At 43.7% G+C, this 19,478-nt stretch overlaps 1 protein-coding gene and 2 pseudogenes across 1 annotated transcript; 2 read left to right on the top strand and 1 right to left on the bottom strand.

Moving 5' to 3' along the window:
- Positions 1-1,017: 1,017 nt before the first annotated feature.
- Positions 1,018-1,953, bottom strand: LOC125621845 (olfactory receptor 14A16-like). The gene has a single exon (XM_048819205.2). It carries the CDS (start codon positions 1,951-1,953, stop codon positions 1,018-1,020), a length of 936 nt encoding a protein of 311 aa, XP_048675162.1.
- Positions 1,954-9,232: 7,279 nt separating this feature from the next.
- Positions 9,233-10,082, top strand: LOC125621458 (olfactory receptor 4N5-like; annotated as a pseudogene).
- A 5,267-nt stretch (positions 10,083-15,349) lies between these two features.
- LOC125621832 (olfactory receptor 10A7-like) lies at positions 15,350-16,269 on the top strand (annotated as a pseudogene).
- Positions 16,270-19,478: the final 3,209 nt, after the last annotated feature.

Genomic DNA, 19,478 nt, shown 5'->3' with positions numbered 1-19,478 from the left:
CTCCAGAAACTGCACCCCCTCTAATAGTTGGAAACCTTCCTGTAATTTCTAGCCAGTATCTGGATCTCTCACACTCCCAAATGTACACTCGATCCAGGCTAACACAGTGTGGCTTCTTGTCCCCATCTAGTGGGTAGACCACATATGTCAGTTTATGAGCCTAGAAGGCTTTGTCCTTCAGTGCAGGCTCATGCTTGAAACTCTGAAAGCCCTGGGTTCAAATCTCTGCAAATTATCTGTGAAGGGACATTGTTATAGTGTTACACATAGAAGCACACAAAATAGACTCTTCCCTCCCTCTGCACACACAACTACTCCACATATACACAAACGTGACAAAACACACAAGTGTAGAGTCCAGATTTGCTCCAGTGTAACTGAGATCAGAATACAGCTCTAAAGGCTCAGCTGCAAAGTGAGAAGGCTGCAGTAATTGAAAGAAATGTGGCCACTCTCCAATAAATATACATGTCAAACCCCAATTAGTATAAGTTGGCCTAGCTCCAATAAAGTCAATAGGCCTGATCCCCAAATGCCGTACATTGGTTTAGCTCCATCCAAGTCAACATTGATTTAATGAGGATCCACCCCAACATTGATTTAATGAGGATAGGTGTCTATCACATACACCAGTTTAACACCAGTCTGACTCCTTTGGTTCCAATGAAGCCATTCCTGATTTATACACACAAAGGCAAGAAAATCCTCATACTTGTTTTTAGTGGCCATGAATCAGGTACAAATGGCCAAGGAGTCTACCAGGTATTGTTTTGGCAGAGAATGAAAGTCTGATTCTTCTCACATGCAGAGTGTACACCAATTTAACTCCACAACTGGGCCAGATCTTCTGCTGGTGTAAATCAGCCCAGCTGCATTAACATCAGTGGAGTTAATCTGGCTTTGCAACAGTGCAGCTGAGATCAAAATCTGACCTGTGTGAGTGTAAGCTGTCATGGATATAATTGACTTTAATGAAGAGGGAAAGTGAGGGAACGTTTATTGTGGAAAGGCAGAAAATTAATTATTGGTGAATAACTTCCACCCAGTCAGTCTCCTCAGGGCACCTTTGATTTCCTTGTTCCTCATGCTGTAGATGATTGGATTCATCACTGGTGGCACCATGGAATAGAGAACAGCCACCACAAGATCCAGAGTAGATGGGGAACTGGAGATGGGTTTCAGGTAAGCAAAGAAGCCAGTGAAAATAAACAAGGAAACCACAATGAGGTGAGGAAAGCAGGTGGATAGGGCTTTATGCTGGCCCTGCTCAGAGGGGATTCTGAGCACTGATTTGAAGATCTGAACATATGACACAATGATAAAAACAAAGCAGCCTAAGGCTAAACATATACTAAAGGCAAGAACCCTAACTTCTCTCAAATATGAGTCAGAGCAGGTGAGCTTGAGTAGCTGGGGGATTTCACAGAAGAACTGATCCACTATGTTGCCATTACAGAAGGTCAATGCAAACACGTTTCCAGTATGTAGCACAGAGTAGAGAATCCCACTGATCCAGGCACTGGCTGCAAGTCGGACACAAGCTCGGCTGTTCATCATTGCCTCATAGTGCAGTGGTTGGCAGATGGCGACATATCGGTCATACGCCATGACGATGAGAAGGGAAAAATCTGCTGTCAGGAAGGAGAGAAGGAAAAAGACTTGGGCAACACATCCAGCATAGGAAATGGACTTGGTGTTCATGAGGGAGTTGGCCATGGATTTGGGGACAGTGACAGAGATGGAGCCAAGGTCTACGACGGAGAGATTCATCAGGAAGAAGTACATGGGGGTGTGAAGGTGGTGGTCGAAGGCTATGGCCATGAAGATAAGAAGATTCCCCACCAGGGCTGCCAGGTAAATCACTAGAAACACCAGAACGTGCAAAATCTGCAGCTCCCAAATGTCAGAGAATCCCAGGAGAAGGAACTCGGTCACAGTGGTTCGGTTGGACATTTTCTTTCTCAGGACATCGTGTGATGGCTGTGGAGGGAAGGACAAGAGCAAGGGCCAGGATTAGATCAGTTAAATAACTCTCCTTTTGTGAAAACCACCTTAATTTCCTTGAGTTTGACCCTTAGCTTGTGAAGATTGGTGTAATATGGGAATGAGGATGGGGAAAACACCCCACTCACTCCAGTGGAGTTACTCCTGATTCACACTGGGGTGATGGAGAGGAGAATTAGGACCAATTGCTTTTGAGTAGGGCTGTCAATTAATTGCAGTTAACTCAAGCAATAAACTCAAAACCAATTAACTTGATTAAATTAATCGTGATTAATTGTGGTTTTAATCGTACTGTTAAACCATAATAGAATACCAATTTAAATTTATTATAAATGTTTTTGGATGTTTTTCTACATTTTCAAATATATTTATTTCAATTACAACACAGAATACAAAGTGTACAGTGCTCACTTTATATTACTATTTTTGATTACAAACATTTGCTTACTTCTTTAACTTGCTGGCAAGAATACTGTGGGAAACTGAATCAAAAGCTTTGCTAAAGTCAAGATACAATTCAAATCTTTTCTCATCATCAGTCAGCCTTTTGTTTATTTTTTTACAGTGCAAATCTTTGTAATCAAAAATAATAATATAAAGTGACTTCTGTACACTTTGTATTCTGCATTCTAATTGAAATCAATATATTTGAAAATGTAGAAAAACATCCCAAAATATTCTAAATAAATTTCAATTGGCATTCTATTATTGTTTAACAGTGCAATTAAAACTGCGATTAATTGTGATTATTTTTTTTAATCATTTGACAGCCCTACTTTTGAGGTACATGTATAACTTTGCCACCCAGAGGTGGACGAGCTCTGGATAACGGTATATAAATGTCACTATCCTCAGTTTACTGAAGGGAATCGGGGGCCTAGCTGGCCAGATTCTGCTGTCAGGGGCACTGCTGTGAATGTGGAGTAATTTCACTGCATGCCATGGAATTACTCCCCATTTAAACTGCTCTAAACGGGAGCAGCATCTAGCATGGAGGTGACCGAGCCCAGTCATAATTACACAGTGAACTCTAGTCAGGAATACAGCCCATGGGTCCTGACACCCCATCCCCCGTTCTAGCCGGGGTTCCACTCTCACTGTGAGACAGACATTACAGCTCCCCTCCTGATTCTCTAACCACTCAACTAAATTCCCTCCCAGAGCCTGGAAGAGAACCCTGGAGTCCTGACTCCCAGTTTGCTCCCTGCTCTAACCCACAAGCCAAGAGTTCTGGATCTGCCCACTGAGCTCAACTCCATCCCAGAGCTGGGAACACAACTGAGGTGGCTGGACTCCCAGTCCTCTCCTCTAATCACTACCTTTGACTGCATCTCAGCCTCTCTCTGGCCAATGACTCTCCATGGCCATCAGGAATGACTGCTGCGAGTGACAATGGAGAGTCATTGGGACAGGGAATTCTCCAGCGTGGTAATTGGCGCACTCATCTTGTGTCTGGCACAGCCAAGTTCAACTCCCTGCTCCAGTGACTACTTAATTATTGATACAAAATGGAGCTGCCTCAACAGGAGAGAATGAGAAAAGTACCTCTCTAGGTAACCCATTACCGTGCTTCACCACCCTCCCAGTGAAATACTGTTTCCTAATATCCAACCTGGACCTCCCCCACTGCAACTTGAGACCACTGCTCCTTGCTCTGTCTTCTGCCACCACTGAGAACAGCTGAGCTCCATCCTCTTTGGAAGCCCCCTTCAGGTAGTTGAAGGCTGCTATCAAATCCCCCCTCACTCTTCTCTTTTGCAGACTAAATAACCATCAGCATCTCCTCGTAAGTCATGTGCCCCAGCCCCCTAATAATTTTTGTTGCCCTCCGCTGGACTCTCTCCAATTTGTCCACATCCCTTATGTAGTGGGGGGACCACAACTGGATGCAATATTCCAGGTGTGGCCTCACCAGTGTCGAATAGAGGAGAATAATCACTTCCCTCGATCTGCTGGCAATGCTCCTACTAATGCAGCCCAGTATGCCATTGGCCTTCTTGGCAACAAGGGCACACTGCTGACTCATATCCAGCTTTCTGATCCACTGTAATCCCCTGTTCCTTTTCTGCAGAACTACTGCTTAGCCAGTCAGTCCCCAATCTGTAGCAATGTAAGGGATTCTTCCTTCCTAAGTACAGGACTCAGCACTTGTCCATGTTGAACCTCATCAGATTTCTTTTGGCCCAATCCTCCAACTTGTCTAGGTCATTCTGGACCCTATCCCTACCCTCCAGTGTATCTACCTCTCCCCGCAGCTGAGTGTCATCTGCGAACTTGCTGAAGGTCAAATTCATCCCATCATCCAGATCATTAATAAAGATGATTAACTAAACCAGCCCCAGGACCAACCCCCGGGGCACTCCAATTGATACCAGCTGCCAACTAGACTTTAAGCCATTAGTCACTACCCACTCAGCCTGACAACCTAGCCAGCTTCTATCCACCTTTTAGTCCATTCACTAATCCATACTTCTTTAATTTGCTGGCAAGAATACTGTGGAAGACCATATCAAAAGCTTTGCTAAAGTCAAGATACAATTCAAATCCCTGCTCATCATCAATCAGAAGGAAGGTTTGAACCTGGGTCTGTCACGTGCCAGCTTATTACCCTAACCACTCAGCTTCAAGTTATGGGGGGAAGGGGTGCCTGTCCTTATGAGAGACAGAAATGGGACTCAGTAGTTCTGGTTCCTCTCTGCCTGCTCTCTACACTGGAGTGAACTTCCTCCCAAATCCACAAATAGAACCCAGGACTCCTGGCTCTCAGTCCCTACAACTCTAACCCACTAGACCCCATACCCTTCCCAGAGCTGCGGATAGAAACCAGGAATCCTGGATCCCAGCCCTGCTGCTCTAACCCACTAGACTCAACTCCCCTTGCAGCAATCTAATAGTCAGAAGTAACAATAAACATGGAAAAAAGAAAGAGGAGTACTTGTGGCCCCTTAGAGACTAACAAATTTATTTGAGCATAAGCTTTCGTGGGCTAAAACCCACTTCATCGGATACATGCAGTGGAAAATACAGTAGGAAGATATATATATATATATATATATACACAGAGAACATGAAAAAATGGGTGTTGCCATGTTCACTATAATGAGAGTGATCAGTTAAGGTGACAAGTATCAGACGGGTAGCCATGTTAGTCTGGATCTATAAAAGCGGCAAAGAGTCCTGTGGTGCCTTATAGACTGACAGACGTATTGGAGCTTAAGCTTTCGTGGGTGAATACCAACTTTGTCGGATACATGTCAGTTAAGGTGAGTTATTATCAGCAGGAGAAAAAAAACCTTTTGTAGTGATAATCAGGATGGCCCATTTCCAACAGTTGACAATGAACACAGAGAGAGAGAAAGAGAGGGAGAACTAGACACAAACTGACGGATAGATAGATAGATAGATAGATAGATAGATAGATAGATGTAACAACAAACTAACAGAGAGACACAAGTTAGAAAAGAACAGATACAGAGAGTGAGAGAGAAACACAGAACTAACACAAGCTAAAGGTAGATAGAGAAGTAAAAACAAACTAATTGAGAGAGAAAAGTACAAACAGACAGACAGACAGCAATAACAACAAACTAATGTATAGACAGAGAAAAGTAACAGTGAGCTGACAGTGTTTGTCACATTTTTTTGACAATTTTAATGTAAACTTCTCAGTCCATTCTAAAAAATATTTGTGTCAATTTGATCAATTCCCCCACTCCCAATAGGAGGAAACTGTGGCATGGATATTCTGCCCTCTCTTTCCTAAGGTATGTGCTTTGGATTACCTCAGTTTCCCATGCCCAAATCGAGCTAAAAAAATACATATTGTCATTTACAATTTTGTCCTTAAAGAGCCACTCTGTAATCCCCAAATATATTTCATTGCAAGAGCAAACTTACAGTGCCGGTCTGTGTGGAATCCATCAGACTGAGATGTCTTTTCTCCTCGAGCTACAGACTGCAATTGGTTGCCCCTCTCTCTCCAGCCCCATACACACCGCTCTATCAATCTCTCTGTCTAATGCTCCTATCACTGTATTATGGGAAATACATTGAGATCTGTGCTGTCTGCAGATGAGCTCTGTGTCAAAAAGATTGGTGCTGTGGGAAGGTGATTTATCCATGTCTGTTTTCTAAGGCCTGTGGGACTCATTCCCTGGAGCCCTCAATAGCCCAAAAGCAACAGTACATTTCTCTTGCCCTCTACTTCTCTGTAGAGTTTCCAGAAACTAAAATAATCACAATTACAATTAGGCAGCAGGGTCTAGAGGAAAGTTGTGAGGCAAACACTGACCTGCTGTGCTACCCGGGGAAAGTCATTCCCTGGGGCTGTCTTTTCCCTCCCATCCTTTGCCTGTCTTTTCTACTCTAAGCTCGTTCAGGTGGAGTCTTTGTCGTACCTAATGAAATGGGCCTCTGACATCAGATGCAACTATCAGATAATTAATTAATTATTAAAAAGCTAAAGGCCAAGGTGTCCTGAGATCTGATCCCAACTATTCCTCTGACTGTTCAGTCACTTCACTGCTCCATTTCTCAGTTTGTCATCCATCAAATGGGGATAATAATTACAACTTGGAGGATAATTCATAATGAATAGCCATGCTCAAAAATATCTTCCTGGCAAAATAGATTTTTGAAGAAAAATTGCTTGTCATTGAAAATAATTTTGGTGTGGAAAAAAATTCATTTTGGACTCATTTTTCTATGGGTTTTTGTTTGTCGGTGTGGGGAAGCTGTTTTTGGTTTTCTTTTTATGAAAACCTGGAGATGGAAACCTTTTTTGTATATTTTTTCAGGTCTTGGGGAAAAAGTTTTCAATATCAGAAATCTTTTCTCCAAACTAGAAAATATGCACCATAAAGTGGCATTTTTACTAGAGAAAATTTTTGAAAACCAAACACTTTTCAGCCTCCAGTTTCATTTTTTTGCCCAGCCCCCATCCAAAAGCAATATTATGGGATGTTTCTAATGAAAACAAAGCAATGACATTTCTCAGAAAAATACAATTTTCATTTTTGACCAGCTTTAATAATGAATAATTAAAACTAAATTAAATGCATTTGCGTTGATATGGGTGCAACATTCATTGGAATTTTATTTGACAACATCTGCTTGTTATAGATCAGAGGAACTGTCTAATTGAGTCAGACCTTTGGACCATCTAGTCCAGGATCCTGTCCCTGGCAGTGGCTAGTACCACCTGATTCAGAGGAAGGTCTAAGGTGCCCCATAGAGGACAATTCTTGAATAATCTGCCCATGGTGGAGTCTCACCGTCATCAGCTAATGAATGGATCTATGGTGTGAGGAAGGCGAGTTTCTATCCTTCAGAGAGTTTTATCTACTCTAAAGTAACTGCATGCGCACATTATCCATATAGACTGGAATGTTTGAAGGTACCTACTGGATTTGCATGCCTAAATCCAGTTTGCTTTCAATAGGAGTGCCCAGCTCCATTAATCCCCTTTGAAAATCTCGCCTAGTTTATTATTAATTACTTATTTCATAGATTCTCCTTCACTGAGAACTTTCAAATCAAGACTGGATGTTTTTCTAAAGGATCTGCTCTAGGTATTATTTTGGGGACATTCTCTGGGCTGGGTTGTACAGGGGGTCAGACTAGAAGGTCACAATGGTCCTTTCTGGCCTTGGAATCTATTAATCTAATTTGAACTCCCCCAAGAATGGGAACAAAGTGTCTCCAAAAAACTCACAAAAATGGTAGTTCTTTTAAATTGTTAAATTTCTATGAATGATGTCAAGAAAGTTTGAATTGTTTTAAGGGAGTAAGATGATTCTGATCCCCCCCCCCCCCCCCCCGCCGTGTTTTTGACCAGCTCTAGTAAAATTAATTCCGGGAGATATTAGCTGAATTAGGCCACACCTCAGAGTAATACATCTCCACCTCTCTCAGTGAAGTAGGCTACAGCTTTGTACATGTCATAATATCTCCTGGGGACAGATTTCTGTCCAGGACTCTACAACAATCAAACATTAAACCAGTTCCTTGACAATCCCAGTTTTGTGCTCATGGTGGGGCCAGCATGACCAGTGATGGAATTTTCGAGGTTGCCTATAGATATTTGGCCATCAAATTCCAGTTAGTTTTAATGAGGATTGGCTTTTTCTTTGGGTCTCTGAACTTTTGTATGCCAGATCCCTCTGGTCACTTTGAAAACCTCAGCCTAGGAGTCTAGCCAATGTTGTGGGAACAACAATGCAGTGAATGAAGCTCCAGGTTTACATACCTCACTTGGTGTCTGTGTAAAAGGGCCTCCCCAGGAATTTGGAACTAAAGCTAGTTTTTGGTGCCCAGCTCGAGATGACTGAGGCCTTTCAGAGCGATCGGGAGACAGAGTCATGTGATGTGGAGCCAGACAGACTGAGAAGTGGGTTGCAAGACAGCAAGGATGTGCCTCCAGCTGAGCCCATGAGGTGCCCAGAGATAATCAGGAGGCCCCTGGGTTCAGAGGCCAAACCTGCTAATGGGTTGGCTAAAACCTGCTCCAAAACACAAGTGTCTGAACCTGCTGAGAAAGTGAGGTGAGCACTGTCAAGAGAGGGAAACAGGTCACGAATCAGAGTGGGGACTAGTGGTTAGAAAATAGAGGGGATGTGAGTCAGGACTCCTGGGTTTCTGTCCCAGCTCTGGGGGGAGGGGAGTAGGGTTAGTGGTTAAAGCAAGGGGGCTGGAAGTCTGGACTCTTGGGTTCCAGTCGTTACTGCCTTTGAATCTCTGTGTGACCTTGTGCAAGTGACTTCTGCTGCTCTCCATGCCTCAGTGTCCCCATCTATTAAATGGGGCTTATCAGACTCGCTCCTTTTGGAGTCAATAGTGCTGGATCCCCAGCTGTTGTGAAACAGCCATAGCTTCCTTGGAGCAAATGGTGCCAGATCCCCAGCTGGTGTGAACAGGCAGAGCTGGTGTGAACAGGCAGAGCTCCGTTGAGGGCAGTGTGGCAGTATATGGGAAAGATCCAGTTGTGGAGAAGCCAGCAGAAGTGGCAGCCATATCCCTGCAACTGGGTCCACCCCTTGGTGTGTAAGTTACCTCAGTGCGGGGTTCCATTCTCACCCCTTCCCCACAATAAAGCTCCGATGTGCTTGGCCCGTACATCTCTGCTTGGCTCAAAGTGCTGTTATACATTGAGGTGCTAGTTAACAGTGGCTGTTATAATGTCCTCCCCTCTCCACGGTCTGTGTGTGCTACAGGGACCCACACTGATGGGATGGAGCATGGGAACCTCATGGAGTTGACAGAGTTTGTCCTGGTGGGGCTATCTCAGACCCATGAGGTACAGCTCATCCTCTTCTTCCTTTTCCTGCTCTTCCACATCATCATGCTCCCAGCCAACTTCTTCATCATCCTCACCATGCAGGGCAGCCCCCCTGCTGGGATCCCCCATGTATTACTTCCTGGACAACTTGGTCTTCTGCTACTACTCTGTCAACCATCCAAAAATACTGGTCAACTTCTTCTCCCACTGCAAGACCATCGCATACCAGGGTTACATGGCCCAGCTCTTCTTCCTCCACCTTCTGGGGGTAGCCAAGGTCATGGCTTATGACTGCTACATGGAACATCTGCCAACCTCTGCACTGTACCAAGCTCAAATAGAGAGGGGCCTGCTGCACCCTGGTGAGGGACGCGTGGATAGGAGGCTTCCTACATTCCATTGTCCAGGTGGTTCTGACCATCTGACCATCCTTCTGAGGCCCCAACAAGCTTGACAACTTCTTCTGTGATGTCCCTCAGGTGATCAAGCTGGCCTGCATTGACTCTTATGTGGTGCAGCTGCTGATGTTCTCTGACAGCAACGTGGTCACCTTGATGTACTTTGTCCTCCTCCTCATCTCCTACACTGTCCTGCTGGTCAAGCTCAGGATCCGGTCCAGGAAAGAGCAAAGTGGTTTCCATCTGCATCACCCACATCATCATCAGTCTTCATCATATTCAGTCCAGCCCTCTATGTCTACACCTGGCTCTTTGGCAGCTTTCCCATGGACAAGGTGGTGTCCATATTCCACACTACATTGTACATGATCATCAGCACCATAAAGAGGAAGATGGGAAGATAAGGGCTTTGGAGAGGGTAATAAATGGAAGTCAGAATAAAGAATTGTCAGACTGGGACACATATTCTTGGTGTAGGGCTCAGTTTTGCTTTTAGTTATACTGCAACTCGGTAGGATCTGGAGTAACTCTGTGGTAATGCTGTAGTATCTATGGAGCAACTAGAATATGTGAAGTAACTTACTAATAAATCTGTAGTAACTATGGAATAGCACTGTAACATATATGAAAATCCCTGTACAATCTGTGGAATAATGAGTAAATCTGTAGCATTTACAGAACAGCTATGTATTAACTCTATAATGAATAACTCTAGAGTAGATGTGGAGTGAGCCTGTAGTAAATGTGTTATATCTGTGGAGCAACTCTGTAGAATCTATGGAGTTGCTCTGTAATGTCTATGGACCATCTTATGAATCTGTAGTGTCAATGGAAGATCTGTGGGATGACTATGGAGTATATCATGGATAACTTGAGAGTTTACATTGGTGTAACTGAGAGAAGAAATTGGCTCATTATATTTTACATCTGAATATGGTGTAATTAATATGTAATATGTGTAATTAATACTAATTAATAGGCAGGAGATGATTATCACTTGTATTAGCTGTGTTAAAACACAGAAGGAATCTTGGGTATGAGTCAATGTGTTTGAATAAGTGTCTAGAATTAAATTCATGTCACTTAAAATTGCAGGGTTAATTATTGTCTTGATTTATATTATGCTAGCACATAAGGGACCTTACTGAGATCAGGTCTCTTTGTACCAGGCACTGTACACATTCATAGTAAAAGTACCCTAGTAGGTACCCCTGCCCCAAAGACATTACAATTTACATAGGCAAGACAGACAAACAGTGGATGAATGGAAGAATGATTGCCCTTGCAAAACTGAGACCAGAGAGATTAAGGCTGGAATGTTCTGTAATGCCTAAAAGAGCTTGCTGATGTCACTGAAAAACGCAAGGTCAGGAGCAGCATTGGGAATTTAACGCAGGTGGTCTAAGACCCAGCCCAAGTCCTTGGCTACAGCACCATGCTTCTTCTAGAATAGGGAGGAGAGTCAAGGTTATATGGGCGACCTGCAAACTTATGTCACTTTCCAGCTTGTCTGTGGAGCTGTGAAGACCTGGAGTCTGGACCCTGCTGGGTTATTGGTTTTATGTTTTTACTTTTTTCACCTTCTTTGTTTAAAAAAACAAAACAGAGCACACACAAAGTCTGGGCAATTGCACACTGTACTGTACATTAATGTTGTGTGATTAAGCAAATTCAAGACATGGTTGGGCAAGCAGCCTTAACACTACCCTTTGTGCCTACAGGATATTTTGATGTAGCCTTTAATTGCATTACCACATGACATGTACTGCAGTGGCAGATATACATGTGACACACAGTCTTGTACATTTCATACTAGCATCTGGGGCCTTGACCGAGATCTTGGCTGCACAAGAGGGACCATTGGTCTAAGCCGGCTGAGCAGTGAGGCCAGGCACTCGGCTGGACGTACCAATGGCTTGGTGAAGCATTCACAAGAAGGCTGTGGTAGCAGGTTAGCTGGAGTATCAGATGGATCCAGGGTGATGGGGAAGGCAGGATACAAGGTTGGATGGGTAGGTAGAATCATAGAATTGTAGGGCTGGAAGTCAGTTATTTCCCATTTTGTAATTGTGATGTGTTTGATTTTTCCTTCCTGGGGGAAGTACTTTGCACTTGTCTTTATTGCATTTCATCTTGTTGGTATCAGACCAATTCTCCAATTTGTCAAGGTCATTTTGAATTTGAATGTCCTGGTGCTGCACTGAGGGGGAGACTGGGCTGGATGGGACCACTGGTCAGGTCTGGGGTGGAAGGAAAGGGAGCAGAAGATTTCATTTTTCAATAAGATGATAATGTGGAACATGGGCATGGAGACAGGATGGCTGATGAGAATGAGGGCATAGAAATGGAAATGATCACCTCTGAGGTGGAAGCAAAACTTAACAAGCTTAAAGCACTCAAATCAAAGGGACCAGATGATCTCCATCCCAGAATACTGAAAGAACTGGCACCTGACATTGCAAGTCCAGTAGCACGGATATTTAACAAATCTACCAATTTAGGGGTAGTACCATATGACTGGAGAATAGCTAATGCATTACCTATAGTTAAGAAATGGAAAAAAAGTGAGCTGACCTGTTAACCTGACCTCACTAGTATGCCAGGCTGTAGAACAAATTTTGTAGGAAAGAATAATTAAATTCATGGAGGTAAACAGAAAAGGGGATACAACACAACATGGGTTTACCAAATGTAGATGGTGCCAGACTAACCTAATGTTTTTCTCTGAGAAAAAAAAACTGATTTACCAGACAAGGGAATTGTGGCAGATCCCATCTACCTGGACTTCAGTAAAGCATTTGACATGGTATCACATGGTAAATTATTAGCTAAACTGGCAAAGTTGGGGATTAGTACAAGAACTGTAAGGTGGGTATGACATTCCCCTATGGTGTTGTCTGGACCGGTGATCTGCTAGGCCACTCCAGTCCTTGACTCTGGGAGCCAGCCTTACCCTGCTCTGCTGTGAGAACCCCCACTCCTGGGCTGTTCACACACAGCCTCTGGCATGTAAACTGCTCCCAGCTACTTGCAATAGAATGACACTCGCCAATATCTCTGGTCCTAGACGCAATCCTAGGGACCTCCATCTTGCAGTGTCCAGTTATGCCCTCTGGACGCTGCAAGCTTATATGAGTTCATCAATTTAACAAAGAAATTGATATGTACTGAGTTTGTTATCCCAAGGGGAGCCTCTGACACTGCAAACCAAACACACTGATTCAGGTAGAATAAACAGATTTATTAGCTATAAAACTAGATTTTAAGTGATTATAAGTCAAAGCACGACAAGTCAGATTTGGTCAAATTAAATAAAAGCAAAACACATTCTAAGCTGATCTTAACACTTCCGGTGTCCTTAAAACTTAGATGCTTCTCACCACAGGCTGGCTGGTTACTTTTCAGTCAGACTCTCCCCTTTGAAATCACTCCTTTCATGTCAGTAGTGCAGAAGAAACTGCCTTTAGAAGGGAAATATAATAAAAATATACCAATCAGAATATATAAAATAAAATGTTCTGCATTTAAAAAGGAAAATACAATGTATGCATTTATTTGGGCACAGTATATCTCTTGTGTGAAAGTGAGCCTTTTCATAATCAGCATTATACAGATGTGTAAACTGAGGCATAGACAGGTGACTCAATTTTCTCAAAGTCATACAGTGAGTCAGAAACAGAATCCAGGAGTATTCACTTTCAGTCCCCTACTCGAAACAATTAGACTTTTCTTCCTGCTGGAGCTGGAAATGGAAGCCAGGAGTCCTGACACTCAGGCCCCCTTGCTCTAACCACTAGATCCCACTTCCCTCCCTGAGCTGGGAATAGAAGCCAGAAGTAGAGCTGAGTGAATCACTGATTTTTTTTTATTCAATGGCCAACCCCAAAACTATGGAAAAATAAAAATAAAATTGGGTCAACCAGAAATGGATTTTTTTCTTCCCAAAAATGGAAAAAAAAATCCAACAATTGGGTTAAACAAAAACAAAACATTTTGGTTAACCTGAAATGAAACATTTAATTTTGTTTTGGTCAAACAAAATACTTCATTTGACCAAAATTATTATTATTCCTTTGTTTGTTTCATTTTGTTCTTGGGGTGATGTTGTTATTAATTATTATTATTATTTTACCATTTTGTTTGTTTTTAAAGTAAAGCTAGTTAACCATCTAAAAAAAGTCATTTTGGAAAAAAAGGTTGAAATGTTTCATTTAGTAAATGTCAAAATGAGCTGATTTTTTTTCAGCCAAAACTATTCACCAAATTTGACCTGAATTCATGAATAGTTTTGGTTGCCCTGAAACTGTGTTTTTTGACAAATAAATTCCCAAATTAATAGGCGTCCCTGATATAACATGTACAGCCCAAACCTTTTAGTTAACACAGTCAAGGGAGCAGTTAGGAACAGAACACGGAGATCTGTTCTTCCTTACCTCCATTCTGTAAAACCCAGCGTGGACACTTATTATCTGCCATTACCTCCTATGGCTGATGCTTACAGATAATCTAAGCCTCTGACTGCCAGATGCGGGGACTGGACGACAACAAAGAGCCCATACACATAGCTGGTCCCGTCTAATCTTACACTTCACTGCCAGCTAATGTGGTTAGATTTACCTCTCACGTTACTGGAACATACCTGGACCAATTTCTGTTCTTCTAGACAAACAAGATTATCTCCAGAATTGAAGGAAAAATAGAGCAACCTCTTTCACTCTCTCCCTCTCTCTCTCTCTCTCTCTCTCTCTCTCTCTCATCTAATCACTCAATCTAATTTACTCATGTACAGAATCTACAGAATTGTCCTTCATTTCTTTCTCTCTGTCTTATCAAAGGTACTGTGCATAATTTCTTTCTATCAAGGTAACTAATGTTAATGAATGACTCATCTATCTGCCTGTCATTTTCAAAGGCACCTAAAATATCTTCATCTACAGGATTCTCTCTCGTCTCACTGAGATTTGAGAGTCCCATAGACACACTGGAGAATCTTTTTTGTCTAGAAGAACAGAAATTGGTCCAGCTGTGTTCCAGTAACGTGAGAGGTAAATCTAACCACATTAGCTAGCAGTGAAATGTAAGATTAGACGGGACCAGCTATGTGTATGGGCTGTTTGTTGTTGGTTTCTCTAGTGCCTTTTCGATAAACACTCTGGTATCTCATTCTCATTAGTGGGATGGCACTGTGTGAGGTAGGGAAGTGGGGACAAATATTGGGGTGCTCTTTAATAATCATTTGTAGGGCTGCATGTCTGTGACAATGGGAAAGAAGTCACAAACACTGTGATTTTCCTATTTGTTCATGACTTTTTTTGTGTGTCCATGACTCACCCTGCAGAGGGGGCTCCTGCAGTGCCTGTCCTGAAGGGCTGGGCCCAGCCCCGCACTCCAGGCATTGCGACCAAGTGTGCAGGGTCGCAGCACCGTTCAGGTGTGGCCCAGCTGCTCCTCTGGAGCGGACACAGCAGCTGCCAATGTCCGTTCCTGAGGTGAGTGTGGGACAGGGTGTCAGAATCACCAACCAGAGATGAGTAAGATCCAAGAGACCTGACACCTGATCTGTGTGCACACAGAGAGATGAGAAAGGGGATGGGGTGAAACTGATTGTGTATCTAATCTATCTATCTATCATGAGATACCATGCAAACCCCTGAGAGGTATCTAAATACATATGTGGTCTCAACGGGACCGAGCTATGGAGGAAAACCTAACTGCAGTGACAGAGTTTATCTTTCTCGGCTTCTCAGACCTCCAGCATTTGCAGCCCCTTCTTTTTGTCCTCATTTTACTCATCTACCTCATCACACTGATAGGAAATAGCCTCATCATCGCTGTCATGGTTGCTGACCTGGCCCTCATCACCCCCATGTATTTCTTCCTCAGGAACTTGTCAGTCTTGGAGATCTGCTACACTTCAGTGGTCATCCCTAAGACCCTGACCAACCTCCTGTCAGAGAGGCAGGCTATCTCTTTCCTGGACTGTGCTTGCTGACTGTTATGTCCTATGACCAGTACGTTGCCATATGCAACCCTATGCGTTACTCACTCATCATGAGCAGAAAGGTCACCCTAAGCTTGGCAGCTGTGGTGTGGCTCGTGGGCAACTTGGTGGCATGTGAGCAAATGGCAGCCATATTCATGTTACCCTTCCACAGACCAAATAAAATCAACCAGTTCTTCTGCGATGTCCTCTCAGTGCTTAGGCTGGTGAGCACGGATACATCGCTCATCAATGCGATTCTTCTCTTCCTCACTATGGTGTTCACAATAGTCCCCTTAATCTTAATCATCACCTCCTATGAAAGCATCATCTGGACCATTCTGAAGATGCACTCAGGTGAGGGGAGACACAAAGCTTTCTCCACTTGCTCCTCACACCTAATCACAGTCATCTTATTCTACTGCAGCATCTTTATCACCTACATGAGGCCCAGTTCCAATGTCACTGTGGACACTGACCAAGCCCTCACCCTGCTCTACACGGTCATTATTCCGACATTCAACCCAATCATATACAGCCTGAGGAACAAAGAAGTCAAGGAGGCTCTGAGGAAATTCTTGACCAGGACTAACATTTCTGTGTTCTCATAAATACAGTTGGTTTTTCTGATCACTGAGCCCCATTAAAGTGTCTCAACTTGGGAGGTGTCACAAAGTGGGAAAATGTCTGTACTATTGCTTAAAATATGATGTATAATTTGGTTTCCTTTTTTAATTCTATATTGTCGTCTGGTTGAATGTGTAGGGTTAAAGCAAAGGAGGTTGTAAAGTGTGCTGTTAAGGAACTCATGAAAAGTAAAACAATGACTCAGATATTCAGCCTCTGAGGTACCCACTTCAGAGGGTTAAGACAACAATGGGCTGGGTCATCAACTGGGGGAAGAACCGACTTGGCTGGCACCATCCACAATAGGATGTTTTATTCTTCCTATGGCTAGGGCTAAGAATCAAAAGACCCTGAAAGTTAAAAAGGAAGTGGTCGGCTCTGCTGGAACCTGACAAAAAGACCCAGAGTCATCAGGGTAAAGAAAGACAGATAGACAGACTGAGGGTCAGGAACTGCAGTGGTCAAGCTGTAACTTGGTGCCCAGAGACAACAGGAGACACCAAGGGTGGGTCACGTCTACCCAGGGGCTGGAGGGGAATGCCAAACATAGGGGAGACAATGGGCCCTATAGGTATTCGTTATTTTTAAAATATGCTTCTTTAAGCACTGTGCACGATTTGGACAAATACTCCTGCTTCTGTGTCACTGCAAACAAAGCTGCAGGGCCAGGGTCCCAAAGGGGAACTTTGGCAGAGTCCCAGCACAGCTGGACCTGAGAGGTAGTGGGGTGGGCATCTGGGAAGGGGGAAGCTGGAAACCCCGTCAGAGCGTGGCTGGATTTCTGAATCCCACCCCAGAGAGAAGTAGAGGCATGAGCCGGCCACGTGGAAGGGGTTCATTCATGGGACTGGAGAAGGGTGTCAGAAGGAGGCAGCCTACCCAGGAGGCATCCAGAAGGGCAGGTCACATTTAAAGTCTGGGCTGTATTTTATTACATCCATGTTTTAGGAAAGATGTGGACAAATTGGAGAGAGTATGTAGGAGAGCAACAAAAGTGATCAAAGGGTCAGAAAACCTGACAGCAAGAAAGGTTAAAGAAACTGGGCATCTTTAGTTTTGAGAAAAGAAGACTGAGGGGGGACCTGATAACAGCCTTCAAGTATGCTGATATAAAGAGGATGGTGATCTATGGTTCTCCATGTCCATTGAAGATAAAACAAGAAGTAATGGGCTTAATCTGGGATATTTAGGTTATAGATTTGGGAAATCTTTCTAACTAGAAGGGGAGTTAAATTCTGGAACAGGCTTCCAAGGCAGGTTGTGGATTCCCCATCATTGGAGGTTTTTAAGAACAGGTTGGACAACACATCTCAGGGCTGCTGTAGGTTTACTTGGTCCTGTCTTAGCACAGGGGTCCGGACTCGATGACCTCTCGAGGTCCATCTCAGCCCTACATTTCTATGAATGTCTGACAACTACAACTGTCTAAATGACTTCTAATCTCCTACCAACAGCATTTTCTGTAAAAAAAAAAAACACACACACACAAACAACAATAAAAACACCTGGGAAATTCACTGACAAAAACTTTATGAATGCAGAGTTATGGTTGTAGAGGGCCAGTGACATAGCATGCCTATGTTCTGTAGCAATTTTGTGGTTGTCACGTTCATCGAGACCTTTGTTTTGTATTGTAACCTCCTTGCTGGTTTAGAACATCCAGATGCTCATGAAAAAGAGGCCTATCCTGACAGCATCAGTCTTCTCTGAGCACTGCTGCCCCTGCTAGAGTGTGGAAAGCGCTCACAAGGAGAGAGCCATCACTGGCCATCAACGTGGACTGATTCTTCTATCCTGGAACAATGGGTTTTCTACTGGCAGGGCCGCTGACTTCGATTGACTCTCTACACAGAAGCAAACAGGGGTAGGATTTGGAGCTGGGAAATTCACTCAGCAAAAGCACCTGGAAACAGGATGTGGCTGAGAGACTCAGCATCACCTAAGGATGCTGAGCAGAACCAGGTCTGCCAGGGGTGGTGAGATCAGACTGAGGGGGGTGCCTTGAGGACGTTGTTTTCCTAAGTTCTGTACCTCTGAGGTTGTGTTGTAAAGTGTTTGTGTCTCTTGCTTTGTTGCTGCATTGTCCCTGAAGGATTTGTCTGGGCTGCCAGATGAGGCAGATTCCCACTGCCAGATGAGGGGGAATGGGTATAAGTAACTGGAGGATGGGAGGAATGAGACAGTTGTTTTGTGGTCTAAGCCAGGTGGACTGCAGACTCCCACTGCCCAAGAAGGGTGTCATGCATGGGGTCTGCACTTGGCAATATGCCTGAGAGAGACCCAGAGCTAGAGGCAATGACCAATCACTATCCAGACTTGATAGAGGGGTTAGAATCTCATGGGAAACACAGTTTAGTTCTGAGTACAACAGACTGATGCCTGACGAGGGGGAGGGCAGGGCCAGGTTGTAACAGCACCCATTGAAATAAATGAGGCAATTCACACTTCCGAGCTATTATGTCAGGCTCTCTGCATACTCAGGCAGACATTGCCACAGGGGTTTCACTCAAATCATGTTTGCAATGTTGTCTTTGCAACCATAACATCTAGAGACTTAGGGCTAGATTCACAAGGGGGATTAGGTGCCTAACTGCCTAACTTAGGTTCCTAAGGCCAACATTGACATTCATGACAGGTTTCAGAGTAACAGCCGTGTTAGTCTGTATTCGCAAAAAGAAAAGGAGTACTTGTGGCACCTTAGAGACTAACCAATTTATTTGAGCTTGAGCTTTCGTGAGCTACAGCTCACTTCATCGGATGCATGAAGTGCACCCTCCAACTTGATGATCACTTTAGATAAGCTATTACCAGCAGGAGAGTGAGTTTGTGTGTGTATGGGGGTGGGGGGGTGAGAAAACCTGGATTTGTGCTGGAAATGGCCCACCTTGATTATCATGCACATTGTAGGGAGAGTGGTCACTTTGGATGAGCTATTACCAGCAGGATAGTGAGTTTGTGTGTGTGGTTTTTGGAGTGGGGTGAGGGGGTGAGAGAACCTGGATTTGTGCAGGAAATGGCCCAACTTGATGATCACTTTAGATAAGCTATTACCAGCAGGACAGTGGGGTGGGAGGAGGTATTGTTTCATGGTCTCTGTGTGTATATAATGTCTTCTGCAGCTTCCACGGTATGCATCCGATGAAGTGAGCTGTAGCTCACGAAAGCTCATGCTCAAATAAATTGGTTAGTCTCT

The sequence above is a fragment of the Caretta caretta genome, chromosome 14 (assembly GCF_965140235.1).
Source record: "Caretta caretta isolate rCarCar2 chromosome 14, rCarCar1.hap1, whole genome shotgun sequence".
In the NCBI taxonomy this organism is placed as follows: Eukaryota; Metazoa; Chordata; order Testudines; family Cheloniidae; genus Caretta; species Caretta caretta.
This window is presented reverse-complemented; position numbering and strand designations above follow the sequence as displayed.

Bases quoted from the DNA above. Each gene is read 5' to 3' on its own strand.
- LOC125621845 (XM_048819205.2), bottom strand. From the start codon at position 1,953: ATGTCCAACCGAACCACTGTGACCGAGTTCCTTCTCCTGGGATTCTCT.